The sequence below is a fragment of the Oncorhynchus nerka genome, linkage group LG27, assembly GCF_034236695.1.
Source record: "Oncorhynchus nerka isolate Pitt River linkage group LG27, Oner_Uvic_2.0, whole genome shotgun sequence".
Lineage (NCBI taxonomy): Eukaryota > Metazoa > Chordata > Actinopteri > Salmoniformes > Salmonidae > Oncorhynchus > Oncorhynchus nerka.
In genome coordinates this window covers 74,925,438-74,952,370 of record NC_088422.1, presented here as the reverse complement: position 1 = coordinate 74,952,370, position 26,933 = coordinate 74,925,438, and the positions used below count along the sequence as shown (strand labels likewise).

Here is a 26,933-nt window from a genome sequence, read left to right as displayed (position 1 = left end):
AAACAAAATTGTAGACCTGCACTAGGCTGGGAAGACTGAATCTGCAATAGGTAGGCAGCTTGGTTTGAAGAAATCAACTGTGGGGAGCAATTATTAGGAAATGGAAGACATACAAGACCACTGATAATCTCCCTCGATCTGGGGCTCAGCGCAAGATCTCACCCCGTGGGGTCAAAATGATCACAAGAACGGTGAGCAAAAATCCCAGAACCACACGGGGGGACCGAGTGAATGACCTGCAGAGAGCTGGGACCAAAGTAACAAAGCCTACCATCAGTAACACACTACGCCGCCAGGGACTCAAATCCTGCAGTGCCAGACGTGTCCCCCTGCTTAAGCCAGTACATGTCCAGCCCCAAAACATCACTGCTCTAGAGGAGATCTGCATGGAGGAATGGGCCAAAATACCAGCAACAGTGTGTGAAAACCTTGTGAAGACTTCAGAAAATGTTTGAGCTCTGTCATTGCCAACAAAGGATTGAGATAAACTTTTGTTATTGAAAAACAAATACTTATTTTCCACCATAATTTGCAAATAAATTCATTAAAAATCCTACAATGTGATTTTCTGGATTTTTTTTCTCATTTTGTCTGTCATAGTTGAAGTGTACCTATGATGACAATTACAGGCCTCTCATCTTTTTAAGTGGGAGAACTTGCACAATTGGTGGCTGACTAAATACTTTTTTGCCCCACTGTAATTAGGTAACCAGGAAATGTATTTTTATTGAATTAGGGTGAAGAAAGACGAGCCTGGTTGGTTCTCTAGCCTAGAATAGAAAACACTGCCACATAGGGCCTACCTGTCAAGGATATGTTAAGGACTTTAACAACTCATGTACTATACAAGATGTGAAAACGACAGGTTATTCCTTATACCAACAATGAATAGAGAATAAAAATAAAAGTAATGGACATCATGCATTACTTGTAAAATACATTTAATCCCTTAATACTTGGGCAACAAAACCAAAATCTAAAACAGGAGAAATGGCACAGATTTGAGTGGCAGTGGGCTATTGAGTCTCAGTCACTACATTGTGTATAGTGTTTTTACAGTATGGCAGTGACATAGATACTAAAGAGACAGTCTTTTGCTGGCATTGTTCTTTCACCTTTGTGTTGTACAGCATATACAGCCATGTTGCTAATCTTCCCAACCTTTAGTAACTCAACTGATTTCTCAGTCCAGCACACTGCCACTGAAGCCGACACCCATTTGTCTTTTGACAACGTACCAGACAAAATATCACAATGAAAGGCATAGCTACATTGTCTTTACATGGTCATTAGTACAATAATATATAGCTGTACATGATACAAGACACTTAACCATATATCAGTATAGGCATTATGTGTTAACAAGACAAGGTTTTGGTTGGCTTAGAAAGCCATACAGTCTATTATGTAGGACTACACAAATGATGGAGTGAGTATGTGTGAGTGTTTAAGTGCTTATGTGTGTATATAGGTGAATGTTAAGGGCCTGGTTCCACTTCAGTCCCTAGCCCATACCCCTTCCATGTTAAAAGATCTGAAAGGACTGGATGGGTGTAGATAATAGGGTGATAGCTCCACCTCGCCCTCTAATGGATCAGATTCAAATCTGTGAACTCTGAAGATCGAAATGGGGAAGCTGAAGATCGAAATGGAACCAGTAAGAAGTGCTTTGCAGTTGAGCAGGCAACCAAAGTCAAAGTGGAGCAAGAATGTATGACAAGAGCTCCCCCTGGCTTTGGAACCATAGCAATGGAATACCATGAAGCATCACAACAGGTCTGCCCCTAGTGGTGGGTTGGTCGTGGACTTGACTTGTTGACATGGCCAGTATTTGACTTCCTGACACACAAACACAACCTCTCACAACTGCATGGTCAGTGGTATTATACAGTATCATCATACAGCACAGATACAACATTGTCCGGCATGTCCCAGCATAATAAGATGTTTGACTGTCAGTGTAACAAGCAGGCATAAAAATGATTCTTTGAAAATAAACTAGATTTGTATGAATGGCTGAAGGCGGCTTTTTAAAATTTTCTTAAATATTATTTTGCGTTTATGGCACCTGGTATTCCCAGGCGGTTTCCGACCAAGTACTAACCAGGTCCAGCATTTTTTTTTTTACCCCGTATTAGGTCCCTTGGCTCATCTCTGCAACGGGCTCGGGAGATGTGAAGGTTGAGTCATGCGTCCTCCTAAACATGACCAGCCTACTTCTTATTACACTGCTCTCTTAACCCAGATGTCAGCTGCACCAATGTGTCAGAGGAAATACTGTTCAACTGATGATTGGAGTCAGCTTACAGGCATCCAGACCTGTCACAAGGAGTAGCTATAGCAAGATGAGCCAAGGAAAGCCCCACCAGCCAAATCTTCCCCTACCCCAGACGGCACTGGGCCAATTGCGCGCCATCCTATTGGGCTCCCGGTCACGGCCGGTTGAGTCTGGGATCGAACCCCATGCTGTAGTGGCGCCTCAGCACTGCGTTTGTCCGCTGCGCCAGCCTAGGAGGTGAGGCTGCTGTAGGTATGCATAGTACACAGCAATAGGTTAAGGACAGGACATTCAATGTAGTTTTACAGGAACAAGGTGTTGTTGGGGAGGATGGGACATTCCACTCATAAGGCTTGGAGGCATGGGGTCTCTTTATGGCTTGGATTGGTAGGTGTTATAAAAGCACAGGGGAAACTATCACCTCTGTTATCTTCGTTTTAGATGGAACAGACAAATCAATAGTATCCATTCACTGTTTCTTAGTGGTTGTTGTCTATGGAGAAAACTCAGGCAGACAAGCAGTGAGTGCAGAAACTTGTGGGGAGAAGGGATTCAATACATTACCCATGCTTGACAGTCATAAAGCACTGCAAATATATACAGTTTATACATATACATTTGAAAAAAGATTGATAAACCAACAGAGTACAATGTTTTGGACTCCTCCAGCAAAGTAGCAATACTTTACAATTAAAACAAGATCATTCCAGGATCTGTACTTGTGTGTGTGTGTGTTTAAATACCATGCCAATGTAAACCTCAACATTTTGTACAGACGAACATTAGTCAAAATACTGAACAGCGATCGGTGACAGACAAGAATAGTTGGTACTGCATTATCAAAAACTGTGTGAGAAGATTCATTTTTGATCTTGTACAACTGGCAAAATTGGCAAGCAACTATTTGAGGAAGTGACAGGGTATAAAAACAAAAAAGGAAGATAAATATTTTCCTTCAGTCATTGGCTAGTATCTCCAGAGGTCACTAGCCCTTGCTTCTTTCCTCTGGATTTTAGTACACCGGGCTGTTGCGGATCCCACAGCACAGGACCATACTAAAGGTCATCTCAAAGATCTGACAGGAGAGAACAAAGAAATGAGAGGGGCATTATGGGTCTCTTCATAGAGATGCCAAGGATCCCTTATCTTGTATGAGCTACACTTCCACACAAGCTACATCCTCTCTTTCATAATACTCACCATAATAATAGCAACTATCAGGGCAGCGATGCCAATCAGGTAAACCTTCTCGTTAAAGAGCTCCCTGATTTTTCCATGACAATCCTGTCAAACAAAATAACACATTTGAGTCTAAATTGTATTTTGTGGCGTATGCACTATATAACCAACATTCTGTCCTCATAGTTGGGCATAAGAGTACTTACTGTAGTGGAAGCGGAGACTGACTTGGGGCAGATGTCTGTAAAACCTTGGGTGATTAACGTAGTGAACGGGTTGCTGATGCCCCTACCACAGCATTCCAACTAAAAGAAAAAGGCACGTGTTAGTGGAGCTTTATTAGTGAGATGTGTGTCTGTGTTTGGATGTTGCTATGAGATTCACTTTGTGTGTTTAAAAGTCAGCATACAAGTGAGTTTTGGACAGTTATGCTTTTAGTTGAAGTATGAGCTTGACTTACCGTCTCATGGAAGGCCTTCAGCACAGCAGCTGCAGCCTGTTTCTTGTCCTGGTCTGTTAAAGTGGTTGCTACAGAGTTGTCGTACACATTGTCATAGAAGGTAATCAGCTCTTTGGAAATCTACAACCAAAAAGGACAGGATGTGTCTGGTCAGGTTATGACAGATATGGAACTCTTAAGGAATAACTGAATGTAGTTATTCCGCCCTCAGTTACTTTGTCATGATCACATTAGAGCCACACTATGACATCATCAATGGCTTTTAACTATCATGTAGTACTGTATGCTACGCTGTGTTTCAATATACATTTTGTTTTTGTGTGTGTGCAATGTGTTTCTGTGTGTAAGATCAGAATTAGTATGTGTCCTCACCGAATCTTTGTGCATGAATCCAAAGATTCCAGCTGCCACCTCACAAGCGAACAGGATCACCAAGCAGGCAAAGAACTGGAGGAAAACAAAGCCATTCATTCAGTGGACAATTTAGGGGATAGCGGGGAATGGGCTGGCTAGACCACATACAAGTGACTCTTTGCTGCATGGTGTTCTGTCTGTATGACTCACTGTTCCAAGAAGACACTGAGACTCCTGAATGGCACCATAGCAGCCGAGGAACCCGACAACCATCATCACTGCGCCAACAGCAATCAGGATGTGTACACCTAAAATAGATAGGGAGAGAGAATAAACAAAGACAACTTGGTCAATAGTCAATATTCTACAGAATATTGCTAGTGTGTTTACTCCTTTTTGATAAGTGCAGTCATCTTAACCATCACCAGGTGGCATGAGTGGGTGTTATATATTTAGCATGTTTTAATTCTGCCTAAATATGGAAACTTTGCAGTTATTTACACAACGTGCTTGGCTCTCAATCCAATGCAATAAGCATTCATGTCATGTCAAGACGCATCCAAACATTGTAGATAAATGTTATTCTTATGAAGAACATATGGCATAAGAATTTAAGAGAATGCAGGAGTGGGGAAGGGTATTTTGTTTTCAGTTGAAAGGTTTATAATATATCAAAGTCGTCTCTCGCCAGGCTGTGAATGTTTTGTTTTTACAGCTCCTTGGTGTGGTCAGATTTCATCAGCCCCTCCCATCATGCCTTGTGTTCATCCATCAGATGCTCAGACAGGGCTAGCATGGTAACCATGGAAACCCAGGGTAGCTCTACTGACCTTGGTGTGCTGGACTGATTTTACCCATAATTCAATCATAAAACCTGCGCTTAGAAATAGTCCCACTATGCATTTAATGCCTAGGGCCTCACACTGAATGTCAATCAGGGGGTTTAGGTGATATTATACACTTCCTGTGACCTCATCATTAAACTTTAGTATGTGGTTCAGAGCAACAGTTGCCTGAGCCACCACTTCCCGAGGCACGTAACATTATTGTTCAGTTCTGTTTCCGTGACGACAGCCCTGAAGTTTTGTGGGGATAGTAGGCTCGAGAAGATAGGGCTGGTGTGAGGTGAGCTGTGTGGCACCCATTTATCATCCGAATAGTGATTTTTTTTTTAAACCTTTATTTTACTAGGCAAGTCAGTTAAGAACAAATTCTTATTTTCAATGACGGCCTAGGAACAGTGGGTTAACTGCCTGTTCAGGGGCAGAACGACAGATTTGTACCTTGTCGGCTCGGGGATTCGAACTTGCAACCTTTCGGTTACTAGTCCAACGCTCTAACCACTAGGCTACCCTGCCGAATGCAGACAAGGGTAGAAATGACTGACTAACCACAGACAATATGTTCATTTTTATCTCAAGAAAGTCATTTCGTTGTGCTTTAGTTTACAGGCCTCTTCTCTTTCTTGTCCCCTTTCTTTGTCAGATAAATTCAGTTCATGGGGGCTTTATGCAAAGTATTACAGTACCAATTTTGATAAACCAACTTGGGGAAAAACACATCCTAGCTTGAGACTCTATACTGGGCTTTTAGTAGGGGTACTGTATGCCACTGTCTCCCATGATCTCTCCCTCTCCCCACCCATCATCCTTAAGACCTCTACCCACACCCCACAGAATACACTGCTATCCCATCCCTCTACTCTGTCCTTGATAGATACAGGGAGGGGCCCGGTCACGATTTGGGTTCATGTTTTTTTGTCCTGTATAATGTAATCGCAAAGCTTATTGGATTCTCGTCCTCTCCCATCCCCTCATATTCCAGTGAAGGGACACAGACGACCAGGACAGCGCCTCTCTCCTGCCTGCTCGCCTGGCTCATTTAAAAATCGATGGCATGGAGGCTGACCAAGTGCTCCTTCAATTTCCTTGATTGTGGCTGTGCGGCGGGGGGAATTGAATCACGGATGGGGAGCTTTTTACGAGCGCTGCTCAGCCATCCCTTACCATGACATCATCAGAATAAAACAGGGGCGTGACCGGCATGTTTAGCAGTGGGTCGATGCAGTATCACACCCTTCTCTCTCTTTCCCTTTCCCTCTCTTTTCTTTACCACTTGTTTGAGCTATATCCATCCGTTCATGCATTTGACCAATCTATGCATTATCAACAATGTATTTCCTTTCATCTATATACAAGTTCTAAAAATGTTGCTCTGAGAGTAAACTGGTTGGCTAAAACCAGCCGACTAGTCTGGAGGCCTCAGTTGGGTAATCCAAACAGCCTCAGAGGAAACTCAACATTTGTCTTTGTGACCAAGGTGCTTCCTGTGGTGAGCAGCAAAAACATGTTTTTTTTTCTTGTGGGAAGCGGTGGCACTGATGACACATGGTACCTCTCTAGATTTCATATGACCAGAGTTTGAGTCATCCGTCCCACCCACTTGTGTACTAGTGAGAACATGGTTGCTACCATAAGACATAATTGGATACCACTAAATTAGAGGGAAGAGTGAACAGAGCCTACACAGTCTTTCCATTGGGAAGAAAAGGGCATTTCAACCAAACTAGATGTTTTTATTATTACCAAAAAATGTAAATGTTAAAACACAAATAATGTGTAATTACACAAATATGGTGAAATAGTGTAGGCTTTGGTCTGAGGTAAATAGTCTTTCTTCTGGTTGATTAATCAAGAGGTTCCAAACATCAGAGCCCCTGATGTAACCTACTCTGACCTCACTAACAGTGGATGAATGGTGACCAACACTCTCAGACAAAAAGGTGCTATCTAGAAACTAAAAGGGTTCTTCGGCTGACTCCATAGTGGAACCCTTTGAAGAACCCCATTTGATTCCATGTAGAACCCTTTTCCACAGAGGGTTCTACATGGAACCCAAAAGGGTTTTACCTGGAGCCAAAACAGGTTCTCATCCTGTAGGGATGGCCGAAGAACCCTTTTTTCTAAGAGTGTAGTGCCCTGAAGAGACCCGGGGGGCCCATTCTAAGGATACTATTCACTATTTGCCTTTTGTTCATATCAATTGACTAGTTCAATTATTATAGGCACGAAATAATATTCTGAAAACTGCACTACGTCAAGTACTGTATGTGTTAAATCCTTCAAGTAGAGAAATAATACACAATGCTTCAAATAGATCTTATGTTTATTTGAAACACATATTGTTCTTGGGTGCATGACCAAGGATATACAGTACAATGGATTTCCACTGAGTTTTCACTGGTCATTGCTTGTATGGAAATGATATGACAAACACAGGGAGAAGTGCTGACCATACCCAGGTCATCTAGAAAAAGGTTGACTCCTGACCTCATTGTGTTTCAGTTCTTGTTTTATTCAAACTATTAAAATCGGTCTCTCTGGAGGATACACTTTCTTTGCGTGTAATAAACACTAAACTTGGAGTTCGATTCCAATGTACACTATATAGGCTAGTTACCGATAATTGTGTTAAGTTTAAATTCAATATGCCAGACTACATTCTAAACTTATAAAGGTACAGGTGTGACGTGAGCTCCGCTACCTCGTACAAAACGAAAAGCCACTGGTTATGTCACTATTTGAATGCGTCTTTGGCTGCGGAATAACATGTAGAGGCTGTACCAGCCTGTGCACATGAAAACTGATACAGCACCGTGGTACTGGATAGTATAGTACTCTCCAGAAAAGTTGTGTGTCCATGTGCATGCGTGTGTGCACGCCTGTGAAAGCTAATGCAGCTGTTAGTCTCATTAAATCTCTGGGCAAGCAGCTGGCTCCGAGCCAGGGGAAAGACCCTTGAGTGAGAGGAAACAGAGGTCCAACACCAGCTCTGGAACCAGTGCAGTCTATGACATCAGGTTCTCCACATCACAGTGCTAGAGTGCCCAGATGTGCTGCGTGGGGCCTATCACAGGAAGAGAAGGTATAGGCATGAGCGAAAAGAGAAAGAGAGAGATGGACTAGAGGTCGACTGATTATGATTTTTCACCGCCGATACAGATTATTGGAGGACCAAAAACCCGATGCCGATTAATCAGCCATTTATTTTTATTTGTAATAATGACAATTAAAACAATACTGAATGAACACTTATTTTAATATAATACATCAATAAAATAAATTTAGCCTCAAATAAATAATGAAACTTTCAATTTTGTTTAAATAATGCAAAAACAAAGTGTTGGAGAAGAAAGTAAAAGTGCAATATGTGCTATGTAAGAAAGCTAATGTTTCAGTTCCTTGCTCAGAATAAGAGAACATATGAAAGCTGGTGGTTCCTTTTAACATGAGTCTTCAATATTCCCAGGTAAGACGTTTTAGGTTGTAGTTATTATAGGAATTATATTACTATTTCCCTCTATATCATTTGTATTTCATTAACCTTTGACTATTGCATGTTCTTATAGGCACTTTAGTATTGCCAGTGTAACAGTATCGCTTCAGTCCCTCTCCTCGCTCCTCCCTGGGCTCGAACCAGAAACACAACGACAATTAGCGCGCGCTAACTAGCTAGCCATTTCACTTCGGTTACACAAGCCTGATCTCGGGAGTTGATAGGCTTGAAGTCAAACAGCGCAATGCTTGACGCACAACGAAGAGCTGCGGGCAAAATGCACGGAAGTGCTGTTTGAATGAATGTTTACGCGCCTGCTTCTGCCTACCACCGCTCAGTCAAATACCTAGATACTTGTATGCTCAGTCAGATTATATGCAACGCAGGACACGCTAGATAAGATCTAGTAATATCATCAACCATGTGTAGTTAACTAGTGATTATGATTGATTGTTTTTTATAAGAAGTTTAATGCTAGCCATCAACTTACCTTGGCTTACTGCATTCGCCTAACAGGCAGTCTCCTTGTGGAGTGCAACGAGAGAGGCATGTCGTTATTGCGTTGGACAAGTTAACTGTAAGGTTGCAAGATTGGATCCCCCGAGCTGACAAGGTGAAAATCTGTCGTTCTGCCCCTGAACAAGGCAGTTAACCCACCGTTCCTAGGCAGTCATTGAAAATAAGAATATGTTCTTAACTGACTTGCCTAGTTAAATAAAGGCTTAAAAAAAGAAGAGAATTTGGCAAATCGGCGCCCAAAAGTACCGATTTACGATTGTTATGAAAACTTGAAATAGGCCATTCCGATTAAATGGTCGACCTCTAAGATGGACAGAGCAAGATAAAAACAAGAGGATTGAGATGATACAGAGAGTGGTAGGGAGGTGGAGAGACAAAACAAAGAGAAAAGAAAGGAGGACAGAGGGAGGTAGACAGAGCTGAAGAGGAGGAAGGAGAGAGTGCAACACAGATGTTAAACACAAACAGATGGGGACAAAGCTGAACTTCAGTGGAAAGTAACAGGCTAGAGGGGAAACTTTCTCAAGAAGAGGGTGGGGCAGTATGAGGGAGGAGACAACGGGCTAGAGGGGACACTTTCTCAAGAAGAGGGTGGGGCAGTATGAGGGAGGAGACTGCTGAGGAATTTTTTCCTTTCATTTAAAAAGAAAAGCAACAAGGACCATGCTCTGAAGAGAAAAATACTTTATGTAATGGGCAGGCTGTGATTATTACTCCTTTTTGTGCTGTGTGTACGTTAATGTCCCTCTCCTGTTCATTTGTTTTTGCATGTTTCAAACAAGCGAGTAAATTGTTGAAGGACATACAAACCCAGTTGCTGAAAAACAACCAGTCTCTTGGTTTCTCTTAATCATCTTTGAAGTGGCTGGAGAGAATACATGTCAAAATAATGCCCTGAAAACATCCACAACATCATTGGAAATCCCCTGAGGATGGATTGTGCTCCAGTTGGCTACTGTTTATTAGATCTGCATGGACATTGTGCATTGTGAATCAAGGCTAAATGGCTGTAGTTTCTTCTATTGCAAGTTCACTTCCCCCTCCATTTGACCTCCTTCTTTATTGCAATATCTGTTTACCCTTCTGACCTGAATTCACAAATGATAAAAATGAATGACATAACAAGGAAGATGATTCATGAAGCCAATTCTGAATGCAGATTTTGAACGTTGCAGCTAGTGAAAGTTGAGGTCAGAGAGAGGATGTTTATGAAGGAAGTTCACCGCACAAGGAAGGAATTTCATGTGGAGTATACAAAAGGATGGACAAGTTTGACCCCCTGAGTAGCAGGACAAATCCCTTGCTGATGTTAGTAACCTCAACGTAGTCATACAACCACAGCCAACTACACAGTATCTGACAGTGAAGTGTGAGTGATGCCACACTAGAGCTGAACATGACAGAGGAGTGCATCTGGGGGGTCATATAGTGGAACACCAGCTTTTTAAGACATGCAGAGTCCAGACTCTGGAAGCAGTTCAGTGTTACATAAACCATCCAGGCTCCATTACTGTTAAATAATATCTCTACTTAAAGGACATTATCTAGAGCAGGGGTGTCAAAGTCAAATGGACGGAGGGCCAAATAAAAAAATCAGCTACAAGACGAGGGCCGGACTGTTCGAATGTTCATTGAAAATTTTTTAAATGACGCATATAGTCTAGTGAACCTAATTGAACCTACTGAAAACCTAACAAATATATTACAATATGATCAGATAAATAAAGCAATATTTTCTTATGGCTCTGTCAGTAATCTTTAATTTTCAACAGACACAAAAGACAAATTTCCTTTATATAAATATCCCCATAACATGAACATTAAATGAAAGAAACCGGTATTCAAGGCACCATCAGTAGACTATATTTTCTATTTTAGCAAAAGTGGGCTAAATTTACTTCAAAGAAAAAACAATAATAGCAATTTTCTATCATCCACTCAACTGAAATATTTTTAAAATATAATTGGATTGAAATACAAAAAAATAAAGTGCAAAAATCTATTAATCAAAAACAACACTTTGTTTAAGGAGAAGTAACATGCAGTGAAAACAAATATTAAATTTTAACTTTTAAACTTGAACTGAGTAAAAACTCTAAATATGTGATTGCACAGTAATGTTCACTTGTTTGAGGTTGAGGGTGATACTTGGTGGTGTCCCATCTTTTCCACAAGTTCATCAATGTTCGGGGTAAGGCTCTGAGCTGAAGAAATCCTCAGAATTGAGTGGAGGTGTTCAGCAGTAAGTCGACTTCTGTGTGATGTTTTGTTCAGGTTCATCAAAGAAAACAGTTGTTCACACAGGTATGTGCTGCCAAACATAGACAACGTTTGAGCAGCCTGGATGCGCAGCTGGGGCATTGTGCCGGGAGGAAACGGGCGAACTCCGCAGCACCCACTGCCGCATATTTTGCCCTCAGTGCATCATTGCATTGGAGGTCAATCAACTCCATTTGGAGGTTTGGTGGTGAGCTTTCCACGTCAACAGCAAATGGGTTACCGAGCAGTTCCAACCTGCTTTTTTGTGCTTCAAAGTCAGCAAATCGGCGTCGAAAGTCAGCGGCAAGCATACCTATTTTATCAGCCAACTGTGTGCTCGGGAACGCACTGGTAGAGAGCTTCTCTTTCATGGTCTGGCAGCTGGGAAAGTGGCTCAAATTTTCTTTCCGCATCTGCGTCTCCCACAGAGTCAGTTTGGTTTTAAATGCCTTCACTGTACTGTACATATCAGAGATGACACGATCCCGACCCTGCAGCTGCAAGTTTATTGCATTCAGATGACTCGTAATGTCACACAGAAAAGCCATTTCACACAGAAACATTTCGTCTCGGAGTTGTGTTGTGTCTTTCCCTTTGCTGTCCAAGAACAGACAAATCTCCTCACGAAGCTCGAAACATCTTTGAAGCACCTTTCCCTGGCTTAGCCATCGCACCTCTGTGTGATAAGGCAAATCACCATGCTCCGTTTCTAACTCCGTCAGAAATGCCTTGAACTGGCGGTGATTCAAACCTTTGGCTCTGATAAAGTTAACTGTGCGCGTGATGATGCTCATTACATGCTCCATTTTCAAGGCTTTACCGCACAACGCTTCCTGGTGTATGATACAATGATAAGCTGTCAGCTCACCTGTCGCGTTTTCCTCTTGCATCTTTTCCCGTATCTTCGCCACCAAAGTCCGCTCCTGTGTCCACACATCGCAGGTGCTCCGTCGGTTGTCAAACCCACGAGTTTTTCCCAAGGCAGCTCCATCTCATTTACACATCTTGACACCTCTTCATACAAATCATGCCCCGTAGTTGTGCCATGCATAGGACGTAAAGCCAAAAACTCCTCTGTCACGCTTAGGTTGGAGTCCACTCCGCGGATGAAAATTGACAACTGGGCAATGTCAGAAATGTCGGTGCTCTCATCCACAGCCAAGGAATATGCAATAAAATCTTTTCCCTTTTTCACAAGCTGCTCTTTTAGATTGATGGACAACTGGTCTACTCTCTCGGCAATGGTGTTTCTGCTCAGACTCACATTTAAAAAGAGTTGCCTTTTTTCTGGGCAAACTTCGTCACAAACTTTAATCATGCAGTTTTTGATGAAATCCCCCTCCGTAAATGGCCGGGCTGATTTAGCGATCTCTTCTGCCAAAATAAAACTGGCCTTGACAGCAGCCTGGCCTTGTGATTTGGCTTTTTTGAACAGAGCCTGTCGAGATTTGAGGCCTCGTTTTAATTCCTCTGCCTTTTGTAGCCTTTGTTCCATGTCCATATTCTTGTTTTTGTCCGCGTGTTTCGTTTCATAATGTCGTCTCAGATTATACTCTTTCAGTACCGCCACACTTTCTCCACACAGAAGACACACAGGTTTTCCAGCTACCTTCGTGAACATATACTCCGACTCCCACCTTGTTTGAAACCCCCGGTTCTCAGTATCCACCTTCCGTTTTGCCATTTTTGATGGGTATCTGAAAGTTAATTTTACTGTGATGCTGACGACTGCTGTGCCAATAAATATTGAAATGAAGCAGCCTACTGCTCGGTGCGTCACCTTTGCATTGTGGGAAATGTAGTATTGGTGCGTGTAAAAGATCTGCGGGCTGCCGGCTTGCTGCGGGCCGGTTCTAATAATAAATCAAGATCATCCCAGGGGCCGTAAAAAACCTTCTTGCGGGCCGGATGTGGCCCGCGGGCCTTGACTCTGACATATGTGATCTAGAGGAAGTGGTAGCGAGAGGTATGAGCAGGAGTGCAAATTTAGACTCCTGGGGCAGGGGTGGCGTTAATAAGCATCTTCTGGCATCTTCTCCCCTCACGGGTGGGCTTTTACTGGAATCTATCAACAGAAAAGTAGACATAGTACCGTGTGTTTTCTCCCACTGACTGTTTAATGGACCAGTAGAATTACCCTCTTACCGCTCTCCTCTGTCCAACCTCACAATGCTTGAGAGGAACCTGAGTACCACCCAAGTCCTGACAAAGTTACATTACATTTCAGTGTGTTGTTGTTGTAGTTAATGTAACATTTAATCACACTTATTTTAATTTGAGATCTGCTCTCGTTCTCTGTCCCTCAATATGGGTTGATTGCGTAATGTAAGGTAATGTGGGTTGTGTTGAAAATGTGGTTATAGGTCAAAGGCCTATATGTTTGTCTTTTCCTGTGAGGCTGGGTGTCTAACTTCCTGTGCACACCACAAAGGTTCTTGCTCTCTGCAATACAGTACTATGTTGTGGTGAGGCGCCCAGTTCCATCTGAACATAACCAGACTTAGTCTCAAAATATTTACACTTTGGACCAGAATTGTTCAAACATCATACACTGGATCTGTACTCACTAACAGACCACTGGAGCAATAAGCAAGTACACTTACCCTTAACTTTAACAATCTCTAGCTGGGAAAGTTGCTTTTAGAACACAGAGCTACTATTTCAAAAGTTCCAATGAATCAACATCAATACCATATCACCAATTATCAAGCTATGACAAGCATGATGAAATTGTGTCCTTACTTGCTTATTTTCCAAAGTATAACATTTTTACAGTATATGTCCAATACCAAGATTTGATTTACTTCACCTTTATTTAAATAGGTCATGGTGACAAATTACAATATAGCAATTAAACACTGGATTGGTAGAATGTGCAGAAGATGAATGTGCAAGTAGAGATACTGGGGTGCATAGGAGCAAGATAAATAAATACAGTATGGGGATGAGGTAGATTGGATGGGCTATTTACAGATGGGCTATGTACAGGTGCCGTGATCTGTGAGCTGCTCTGACAGCTGGTGCTTAAAGCTAGTGAGGGAGATATGAGTCTCCAGTTTCAGTGATTTTTGCAGTTCGTTCCAGTCATTGGCAGCAGAGAACTGGAAGGAGAGATGGCCGAAGGAAGAATTGGCTTTAGGGGTGACCGGTGAGATATACCTGCTGGAGCGTGTGCTACGGGTGGTTGCTGCGATGGTGACCAGTGAGCTGAGATGCAGTTGTACAGTAGCAAGGCTGCAGTACTTCCTACTGCTACTCTCACAAAGCAGATCAATAGCCTTATGATATCCCCTTGCACAGAAGTGGACAAACTACAGCCCATTCAATCAGGCCACTGTTGGATGTCTAAAACTAGATAGAAAGTATGTGTAGAAATTATAATAGGCCTATACATTTTTAAATAACTGTCGGGCTTTCTGGCCCCCAAATTAATTTTGACAAACAACTTAGGGGGAAAAAAGAAATATATATATATATATATATAGATATATATATATATATATATATTTAAATTTAAATCGATTATGTACGGCCCTCTTGAATTTCAAAGTCCCGATGTGGCCCTCGAGACTAAAGGTTTGCCCACCCTTGCCATAGCAGGTATCGCTATCTTGGCTGTGCAACCCCTTCAGTTGTCCCCAGTCATCGATGGCAACCCACTGAGTTGGGACAAAGGGGGCTGTGTCCATGGAGCCCCATGAGGTCATGGGTCAAGGCCTGCCCAGGCCATTACAGTGGAATTTCCCATCACCATCCCTTCTATTCCAACTTCACAGACTATGTCCCAAATGGCATCCTATTCCTTTCATATTGCATTACTTATGGGCCCTGACCAAAAGTAGTGCACTATGTAGGGAGTATGGTGCCATTTGGGACACATCCAGTCTCCGACCTAACGAAACACACAAAATGGAAGCTGATAATACATGAGCGACCTACTAGTGTCCCTTCCACTAGCAATTTTGTACTACAAGAAGAATACAATAAACACTTTCAAATTCATGCACAAAGTGAGTGGGGTAATGCGTTCCTCTAATAGACTATTTCAGGATATCTTAATGAGTCTTCACTTTGCCGGAATTGCTTAATTGTTGAGACAGTCGCATTCAAAGATTTGAAGTTTGTCTTACATTTGAAGCTATGCCTTGTAATGACTGGGAATTTACAATATTGTAGATGATTATAATGTCATGCATTATACAGTTAGATATCACTTGAGTAAGATGGATGTTAGTAGGCTGATATCTATGTTAATAACGTCTGGTTAATCATGACAGGCGAATGACCACAGTAATAAAATGGAGAGCTTTTGTCTCTTATAAAACAACAATTAACCTTGTGTAAAATGCACAAACTCGACACAAGGCTGTGTTTATCATTGTCTTACTCACAAAAATTACTTAGAAAAGCGCTTTGAATGATTTTAATGTCGTAACCTTAAGAAAGAGAAGATGTGAAGACAACAATCAATTACTCCCTTTCCTGTTGCTATTTAACAAATGCCTCTTACAGAACTTGGTTTCTAAGAGCCACGAGATTTCCATTAGGTCTGAAATATAATCATGGTCAGCATTATGCCAATATCCCTTTAAGAACAGGGAGGGAAGAGGACCCAGAGAGAGAGGCCTAGTGAGAGACGAGGAGTAGTGGGGGGTGAGACAGGAGAATATCAAAGTGGACATAATAGTGAAACTGAAAACCTGATCCACTTGGTGTGTGGAATCATTGTCATGGTCAGAAAAACAGACAGTTGATCCTCTCTGGAGAATTCTCCAAGCCTCTAAAACATGTCAAGGCCTTAATGTAGGCTAGGAAAATGACATGTCAAGGCCTTAATGTAGGCTAGGAAAATGACATGTCAAGGCCTTAATGTAGGCTAGGAAAATGACATGTCAAGGCCTTAATGTAGGCTAGGAAAATGACATGTCAAGGCCTTAATGTAGGCTAGGAAAATGACATGTCAAGGCCTTAATGTAGGCTAGAAAATGACATGTCAAGGCCTTAATGTAGGCTAGGAAAATGACATGTCAAGGCCTTAATGTAGGCTAGGAAAATGACATGTCAAGGCCTTAATGTAGGCTAGGAAAATGACATGTCAAGGCCTTAATGTAGGCTAGGAAAATGACATGTCAAGGCCTTAATGTAGGCTAGGAAAATGACATGTCAAGGCCTTAATGTAGGCTAGGAAAATGACAACATAAAAATGATGTTTACAGTTTTCAGAATAAGAAATGTGTGTGTGCACTCAGCAACAGTTTCTCAACAGAGATAATGCATAAACACTGCTATGGCTTCTTCTATTTGAATTCCACCCATACTGTTACATGGGTAATGACTTAACGGAGGATGTGGTGATGACAGAGAATGTTTTATTTGGCTGGTCTGTTGTGACACTTTCGCAACACATTCAGGGTTAGAGTGCTGCGACCCTTGCTTAGGGTGCTGTTGGTCTTCTTTCAGACAAAAATAAAGACCTCAGCTATAGAACATAGCCCATAACACCCAGCTGCTAACTAATAATAATACCAGACGGGATCTCCCTTTTTAGTGCAATGGGAAAATCCCTGGCAACCTCAGTCCAGAATACACACATAGTGGACTGCCACAAGAACGATATTATTCAGTGAATTGTGAGGTATAAACCCAATACTACTGTCGCAGTACTTGTACTAAACAAAACTCCCAAAATACCTTAGGGTACTACACCTGTAAATGTTTGGTAGATACACAAGTCTTCTTCTATATGTGTGGGTAGTAGTTGTCTAAACAAAAATATTGGATAAACATTGCACTGCTCTCTGGAAAAGCATGTTTCTTGCTCAACATCTAAGCAACATAGGCTACATACTTCCTGATAACACTGAAGACCTATCATTCTGTAAACCCCTTCATAAAAAGGTTAACTGAGGGAATTTACAATTCCTCACTGATGGCATTCATTTTTCCAAATGAATCCACAACCCTGATTGACAGAAATCAAATGAATCCCCATTTTGAATCATTTAAATAAATGACTTAAGTAACCCTAAAGGAACTCCCATCACGTTTGATCATTTTGGCCATACTGGTAGAGAAGTGGAACCTGCCATTTAGAAAACACAGAGGGATCAGTGGAGCATTGGGATACTGTTTGTTCTGCTTGACCTTGTCCCTGAGCACTCCAGGGGAGTACAACGACACAATGGACCAGGTGTCAAATAGAGAGAACCCAGCTCACAACACCATGTTTATAGCACACATATTCACCATGTTAAATGCATGGTACAGTATAGTCTGACGACAAGGAGGGAGAGTTAAAGTACTTACTGTTTAAGAAGGTGGTTGGTGCTTGTTGGCCGTCAAACTTCAACTCTAGCAGGCTGCTGGTGTGGCCGTCATGTCGAAGCCACAGAGCCACGCCCAGGACCACACCTCCTGCGAGCTGGACAGAAGAGAGGGAATGAGAAAATTGGAATAGACACATGCACTCACATAGAAGAACCAACATTAATTGACCTTGCATAATTCACTTTGAAGCCTTATTTTGTTAGGTGTGGCAAATAGAACTTCAGTGTTGTTCAGGTTCTTTGCAGACTGAACATCGTCACTTCCACCACCCTCTTCTCCAAAGCAACAGTGTCTCTGCCTAATCTCCCTGCCAATGTAGGAGTCAATGGTGATATTGATGCGGTAGCACAAAAAGGGGCTCTGAGGACGACACCTTCACTGGACCAGCACACACCATCACCACCGGTTCCGCATCTTGAGTGGGGGCCGGAGAGCTGGCCCGAGGAGAGGCCTTGCATTCGAGGATGCATCTATCATTAGTAATGTTTCACAGTAACATGTCAAACTGACCCATTACAGAAATAGCTCGCCACAAGGTTAGAATATGACTCAGCGCTAAAGCCGACCTGGCCCCAAAAAGAGTATATAAGGAGAGTGCCTTCCTTAAGAGGGCATGATGGTGCTACTTGACTTATCACCGACGGACAGTTCGTGATACTTCAACCATCATCAACCTAAAAGGTAATATCTGACTTTCATACTCTAGAACAATTGTATCTCTTGACTTCTGATTTCTGAACGAGACATACTGAGACAACTACCCTCCACACTCCTCGTGCTGAATAAATCCACCTAACCGAGGTGGGTGAATAGCAACAGTGGTGTTATAAGGGGTTTTGTCTCGAACCATTCTCTTCACTAATCAGTAAATCATAGTACAAACTTCTAGTAGGAGAAACGGATACTAAGTGATTGGATAACGCTCTGGAGAAATTAAGAGTGGAAGAACATACTCTTAGGGGACCAACCAGGTCAACGTGCGCTAAGGTTGACGGTTAGGAGGTGGATTTATTCAGCACGAGGACTACTTGTTGTAATACATATAGAAGGCATTAATAGCAGTAAGTGTTTTGATGATTGTTGATGTTATGGATTAAGGACAAAGAAGAAACTGTAATAAGTGTACAACTGTGTGACTTGCAAACTAGACCCAAAACCATAGGGGAGAGAACGCCTCTGACACTCCCGTTCTAGGGGAACAAGTCTAGTTTCTACACTAAAGACAATATGATGGTTTGGACAGAATAATCATCTTATTGCAACAGGTATCTTCTGTATTAATATTCAAGCAGTATTAACCGACGGGTGTAGGCATTAAATCGTCAATCGTTTGTCTAGATACCAGAGTGATTGGGAACCCTATAAGAGCAACGGCGGGTGAAGAGTCTACTCTTTGGGAACCCTATAAGAGCAACGGCGGGTGAAGAGTCTACTCTTTGGGAACCCTATAAGAGCAACGGCGGGTGAAGAGTCTACTCTTTGGGAACCCTATAAGAGCAACGGCGGGTGAAGAGTCTACTCTTTGGGAACCCTATAAGAGCAACGGCGGGTGAAGAGTCTACTCTTTGGGAACCCTATAAGAGCAACGGCGGGTGAAGAGTCTACTCTTTGGGAACTAAAGATGCCTGGTAAAGGTACTCTAAGTCTGATTGATATTATCTAAGATCCTGAAACACGCCTAACGGCACCACAAAGGCTAATATCAGAATAAAAGGGCAGGCTACATAACCAGGCCAGTCCGGCGGGCCTGTGAGTCACCTGTTAGCCGGGTGACATAAGAACTTGAGTGAGACAAATTGGGGTACCTCAATGGTCTTCTAACAAAATCCCCCACCGCGACAATATCCCTGTTACTCCATGCTTTACCTAAACTGACAACTTTTATACAGCCCAGGTTTCTATTTCAGCAGGGTCTGGTTTCTCCCTGAATTTGGATGAACAGTGAAAAGCATTTGCTACCATAGCCTCCATTTTGGCTCTGAGAATGGGGGACTACTTGGCCCCCTGTCTAGTGCCTCTCCAGAAACTGCAAAGAGCTGAAAATAGGAGGACAGAAGAAGTGGGGAAAGTGAGGCGTTATTCAAAGATTCATTTCTGCATAAATGTTTTATTCTATTCAGCCGTATAGCAGCTGGGGACGCCAAGAGTGGATTGGTGTTGACAGGTCTTTACGGTTGCCATTAGGATGGGGAGCATTGGTGCTTAGGTAATTAATCTACACAGCACCGATTCTGCCGCAGCCCCAACAAACACAGGCAGCACAACTCTGAGGAATGTCCAGACAAGTGGAGGACAAAGGAGGCCCTGCTCACCCACCCACTCCCCCAGAGTCCTGTTAGCCTCCTGCCCTACCTTATGATAAGAAAGCACAGCCACATCTGTTAACAGCTGCATAACAACACAGAACACTGGAAGAGATCACCACCCCACCTTCTCTGGCAGTGGGGTGGTGGCTGTAATGCTTCAGATGAAGAGAGCTTTCACTAAGGCTTCCTTGTACCTGGAGTCAGGGTCTCTACAAACTACTACTGTACCTCTGCACTGCAGTTGGTCAAATTCATCTGACTGGACTTAACTCCAAAAGGTTTATTAGGTTAGTGAAATGTAATATATCTAACCCATATCTTCCCAGCAGGAATATGTTAAGACTTAACCTAAGTTAGCTGTATATTAATCATGGTCCCTCTGGTTGAATTCATTCCTGAAAATAGCCTCCCCTACCCAGCCGCTCTTCTCTTCTCTCCTCCACATCTCCCTCAGAAAGCTTCATTCCACCGCTGAGGCTCGCTGCTGCCTGGCAACCAGATCAACACTGCAGCCTGCCAAAGGGTGAGGCCCCTGAACAGTTGCATTCTGGAGCAGCCAAGAGAGACGTCTGCACAGTCATTTCTTTGGGGATTTTTGTCATTTGGACATGAATATACTGTATCTAGTACTTGAGACAGACAGACCCCGAGAAACAGTAAAGTGTACATAAATTACATTAATGTGATACTGTATCATACAATGTTTAATATAAACTTGTTATTAACTTTGTTTTCTCACAAATGGAAAGAGTCCATACTTATTTCCAAATTCTATATTGAGGCCTAATGGTCCCATAATATATCAAGTAAAAACATTCCTTAGGTGTTGCTATGGAAAAACTATGAATAAGAGCAGTGGATGAAGTCCAGTGTCTGGGAAGGCATGCCAGTTCTCTGCAGCTCTATTGTCACCCTCCTCTTTTGGGAGTCTTCCCTCGCTGTTGCTGTTCCCAGTATGGGCAAGGGCCGCTCTGATATCCACTGTAGACACACTATGACCCCCCCCCCAAGTCAGGTCTCATCTCTTTTCCCTCGCCTTTCCAACAGACTGGCCTGCGAGCAACCTGCAGAGACAGGTGGCTGCATGGGGAAAATAACAGAGGTAGCATGTGTCAGTGCACAGTCAGTTTGCTTCCACGCCAGGGGGTCTCAATGAAGAAGGGAACTTTGGACTCCTTTTCCTATCAGGACACCAAAGCCTTATGAGGGCAACAGAGATATTCCACTGTGTTTTATTCTCTGTGTGGTTTCTGCGGCAAGATTCCACTGTAGGATGTTAAACAGTTTGGAAAGTATTTCATGGTTCTATCCCAAGTACAGTGCTTCTTTCCATTGCCTCCTCCCATCCATGTACTGATCAAGCCCCAATCTACTTAGAGTTGGTTTTATAGGCTACAAAAAAGATGTCACCACAGACAAGTCACTATTCCACTAACATAATTATTAGGTAACAAAATGTGTATACAATATTGTTACTATAGAAATTACAAAGATACGACACAGGTGTGAGCATTCAAATCCAATCCATTATTATTAATATTATCAAAGTGGTACGAGGCCAACCAAGTGACTTGCAAGTGAGTCTTCTGAAAATCTCAGGGAGACCATCCAACCATTTCATAATATTAACCCTATCAGATTAACTTAATCATGTCATTTCCATTTTAGCTAAAAAGTTCAATTCACAGAAAAACAATACACCAAAACAACTACTATCTTCAAGTACACATCATGAACTGCTTACCTGACTTCCCTCAACTCTTTCCTGAGAAAGAGCATTTTCAGCATGTTCACAGAGTTCGAGAGATAAATGTGTCACTTATCTGTGTGAGGAAGTCCAGTACATGTTCTTCCTGTACTATGACCGGCAAACACAACATAGTATACCTCAGTGCCAGAACCCCACGGTGTTTCCTCTTTGCTGTATTAGAACTGTATCCTGATTAGAGGTCGACCGATTATGATTTTTCAACGCCGATACCAATAAAGATTATTGGAGGACCAAAAAGGCCAATACCGATTAATCGGGTGATTTTTAAAAATGTATTTGTAATAATGACAATTACAACAATACTGAATGAACACTTATTTTAACTTAATATAATACATCAATAAAATCAATTTAGCCTCAAGTAAATAATGAAACATGTTCAATTTGGTTTAAATAATGCAAAAACAAAGTGTTGGAGAAGTAAAAGTGCAATATGTGCCATGTAAGAAAGCTAACGTTTAAGTTCCTTGCTCACAACTTATGAAACCTGGTGGTTCATTTTAACATGAGTCTTCAATATTCCCAGGTAAGAAGTTTTAGGTTGTAGTTATTATAAGAATTATTGGGACCATTTCCCGCTATACCTCTGAACGAGGCAGTTAACCCACTTTCCTAGGCCGTCATTGAAAGTAAGAATGTGTTCTTAACTGACTTGCCTAGTTAAGGTATATATATATATTTTTATTTTATTTTATTTTTAAACAAGTAAAAAAAAAAGCCAAATCGGCACCCAAAAATACCGATTTCCGATTGTTATGAAAACTTGAAAATCAGGCCTAATTAGTTGGCCAATCCCGATTAATCGGTCGACCTCTAATCCTGATACTACAGAACTACATGCCTTGCTGCTGCCATCTGTCTGGGACCAGATAACATACCACCTTACTGCCCTAGCACCTCAGCTCTTTTTACTGCAGTCTAGTGAGATGGCTATTTCTGCCACATGCCTTGTGTGCAGGGGGTTGTAAAATGCTTGGCATGCTGCTGCTGGTGGTGGGAATGGCTCAAATGCAGATCCTGTAAACCACGGGTCAGCCACCAGCCCCTTTCCACTCTACTCTGATTTATATTCTGAGAGACCCATAAGTCTTGTCCTTGGAATGCGGGTGTACAAGAGGACATTCCCTGGCATTGTTGAAATCAGAATTGTATTTGATATATCTCAATGACTTGTTGTCCCGGCTCAAAAGGCAATCCACAGGAATGAACAGTGATTCAAAGCTTTTCATGTGAAAGGATGTGTTCAAACTAAAGGTAATTAGATTAAATAGAGATGTATTTTTTTGCCAGCTTGTTCTTGAAGCCACCTGTTCAACATATGCAAAATGGCAAGGGTAGCAACCCCTAATCAACATTTTTGGGGGAAATGCCTTACATTTAATTTACAATGACAATGCCTTTGGATTAATTACCCTTGAGAGATCAGAGAATTGATGATATACATGTCCAGTCTAATGGATTTGGTCATTCAGCAAACAAAAGACCTGACACATCAATCCATGCAACCACTTAAAACAATCATGAATCTTAAAATGAGTATCTCTCAGTCTCCACAGATGACTGCTATGCCACACCCCAGCCCCTACTATAATTCATCCTTTCCAACCTTCTTCATGACTGAGCCAAGACAATGAATTTCACTCCCACATTACAACCCACATGCACAAGTGCGGGTCTTGGCTAGAGGTCGACCGATTATGATTTTTCAACGCCGATACCGATTATTGGAGGACCCAAAAAAAGCTGATACCGATTAATCTGCCGATTTTATTTATTTATTTGTAATAATGACAATTACAACAATACTGAATGAACACTTATTTTAACTTAATATAATACATCAATAAAATCATTTTAGCCTCAAATAAATAATGAAACATGTTCAATTTGGTTTAAATAATGCAAAAACAAAGTGTTGGAGAAGAAAGTAAAAGTGCAATATGTGCCATGTAAGAAAGCTAATGTTTAAGTTCCTTGCTCAGAACATGAGAACTGGTGATTCCTTTTAACATGAGTCTTCAATATTCCCAGGTAAAAAGTTTTAGGTTGTAGTTATTATAGGAATTATAGGACTATTTCTCTCTATACCATTTGTATTTCATTAACCTTTGACTATTGGATGTTTTTATAGGTACTTTAGTATTGCCAGTGTAACAGTATAGCTTCCGTCCCTCTCCTCGCTCCTCCCTGGGCTCGAACCAGGAACACAACGACAACAGCCACCCTCGAAGCAGCGTTACCCATGCAGAGCAAAGGGAACAACCACTCCAAGTCTCAGAGCGAGTGACGTTTGAAACGCTATTAACACGCACCCCGCTAACTAGCTAGCCATTTCACATCGGTTACACAAGCCTAATCTCGGGAGTTGATAGGCTTGAAGTAATAAACAGCGCAATGCTTGACGCACAACGAAGAGCTGCTGGCAAAACGCACGAAAGTGCTGTTTGAATGAATGCTTACGAGCCTGCTGCTGCCTACCACTACTCAGTCAGACTGCTCTATCAAATTATAGACTTAGTTATAACATAATAACACACAGAAATACGAGCCTTAGGTCATTATTATGGTTGAATCTGGAAACTATCACCTCGAAAACAAGACATTTATTATTCCAGTGAAATACGGAACCGTTCCGTATTTTATCTAAGGTGGCATCCATTCCTCTAAATATTCCTGTTACATTGCACAACCTTCAATGTTATGTCATAATTACATAAAATTCTGGCAAATTAAGCATCCCAAACTGTTGCATATACACTGACTCTGCAATGAACGCAAGACAAGTGACAATTTCACCTGGTTAATATTGCCTGCTAACCTGGATATCTTTTAGCTAAATATGCAGGTTTAAAAATATAGACTTCTGTGTATTGATTTTAAGAAAGGCATTGATGTTTATGGTTAGGTACACATTGGAACAACGATAAGCACCGCATCGATTATATGCAACGCAGGACACGCTAGATAAACTAGTAATATCATCAACCATGTGTAGTTAACTAGTGATTATGATTCATTGATTGTTTTTTATAAGATAAGTTTAATGCTAGCTAGCAACTTACCTTGGCTTACTGCATTCGCGTAACAGGCAGGCTCCTCGTGGAGTGCAATGAGAGGCAGGTGGTTAGAGCGTTGGACTAGTTAACTGTAAGGTTGCAAGATTGTCAGCTCGGGGGATTTAATGTGAAAATCTGTCGTTCTGCCCCTGAACGAGTCAGTTAACCCACCGTTCCTAGGCCGTCATTGAAAATAAGAATGTGTTCTTAATTAACTGACTTGGCTAGTTAAATAAAAGGTGTATAATTTATATATTAAAAAAAAACATCGGCCAATTGTGTCCAAAAACACAGATTTCCGATTGTTGTGAAAACTTGAAATCGGCCCTAATTAATCAGCCATTCCGATTAATCGGTCGACCTCTAGTCTTGGCACAGTCAATGATTTCTCACATGCAGTGTCCTCACCTAATCTGGGGTCACCCAAAGTAGCCTTGGGGATATGTTTACAACAATAGTCCGGAGGTCTACCAATACATGTCTTTCTGATTGTTGTGGTTCTATACACGCTCTTAAGAATACTTCTGCCTAATCATCAATCAATAACATATCCCTATAATAAAATATACATCTCAAGACAGAAGAATATGGAACGAGCTGCAACAAACACTCAAACTGGACAGTTTTAACTGGATCACTTCATTCAAAGACTCAATCATGAACACTCTTACTGACAGTTGTGGCTGCTTTGTGTGATGTATTGTATTGTTGTCTCTACCTTCTTGCCCTTTGTGCTGTTGTCTGTGCCCAATAATGTTTGTACCCAGTTTTGTGCTGCTGCCATGTTGTGTTGCTACCATGTTGTGTTGCTGCTATGCTGTGTTGCTACCATGTTGTGTTGCTGCTATGCTGTGTTAGGTCTCTATTTATATAGTGTTATCTCTCTGGTTGTGATGTGCGTTTTGTCATATATTTTTAATCCCTGCCCCCGTCCCCGCAGGAGGCCTTTTGTCAGGACGTTATTGTTATACCAGACCAATTTACACAAGTGAATGGTTCACACAGGGACATAAAACGACGAAGGAACATTTCACTTCCACTAATGAAATGATGGAATGAAAATCTGTTGAGTTTTGAAAAAGTTGCATAAACGTTTGTGGTCTTTTTGTCAAAGTTTCCCTCCATCCAAATGAGTCATCCACAATTAAAGTTCCCCAATGAATCACAGATGCAAAGGCATTTCTGGGGATTTACACAACGATTAACGGGCCTCTTATAGTCAAACAAAAAATGGCAGAATTTAATCAAGTTCTTTGGAGGCAAAAACACTACTGAAAATTAGGGGTGTAAGTATGAGATTACGGAGGGACAACATCGAGGTATTCCAATCTAAACAACGCCTGAAATGTGATCTGTAACCGAAAACGGACCACAACCTATGTTCTTAGTTCCTGCAGTCATATTCCGGGCAATCATACCCTACACTCGGTTATTATTTCTATCGTTATTTTAGTTAGCAACATAATTTCGAATCTTCACATATCGTGACTGTCTTTTCCCGATGCGGTCCCTAAAATATGGCTGCTCTTCTACCCATATTCGCGATAAATAAGAACGCACCTCATACCGCCATATGGCAGCATAGGCTACGAGTCTAGGTCTATTCAAAAACAAAACCGCTATTTTTATTTTATTTGAATAAAAATATAACAATTAAATAAGACTACAACATCGGCAGGCCTATTTGGGTGAGGTTTTCCCCAGATCGTATACCTATTTGTCAACAACATCAACAAAAAATACAAAATAAATCACGAACTATTTTTAGCAGGAAGAGGGGGAGGTTACTGCCCCTATAGACAAACAACCAAATGCTTGGCCAGTTAAAAGTCTATATTACAAGAAAAAAGTCTCACCCAGAAGATGAAGTTGAAGAAGAAAAGCATGTATTTGATACATTTAGTGCAGCCTTCGACTCCCATAGTTGAAATATTCAGATCCCTTTCGGTGGTGAGGCGACGTGCAAGAGACACAAGCCTAGGCTGTTTTTGAATGAAAATAATCCGATTTTTTTTGCCACTGGACTCTTTTTTCGAGGTCGACGGCAACACCCAAGTACTACCCGCCCCTTAAAAACTAGGTGGAAGAG

General features: G+C 41.7%; 1 protein-coding gene across 1 annotated transcript; it reads right to left on the bottom strand.

The window, feature by feature from the left end:
• Positions 1-924: 924 nt before the first annotated feature.
• LOC115112408 (CD81 antigen-like) lies at positions 925-26,933 on the bottom strand. The gene is made up of 8 exons (XM_029639452.2): positions 26,701-26,933; positions 17,691-17,805; positions 4,482-4,579; positions 4,290-4,364; positions 3,918-4,037; positions 3,664-3,762; positions 3,479-3,562; positions 925-3,353 (listed from the first exon to the last, which is right to left on the bottom strand). The coding sequence occupies exons 1-8, from the start codon at positions 26,764-26,766 to the stop codon at positions 3,291-3,293; spliced, it is 720 nt and encodes a 239-aa protein (XP_029495312.1). The 5' UTR covers positions 26,767-26,933; the 3' UTR covers positions 925-3,290.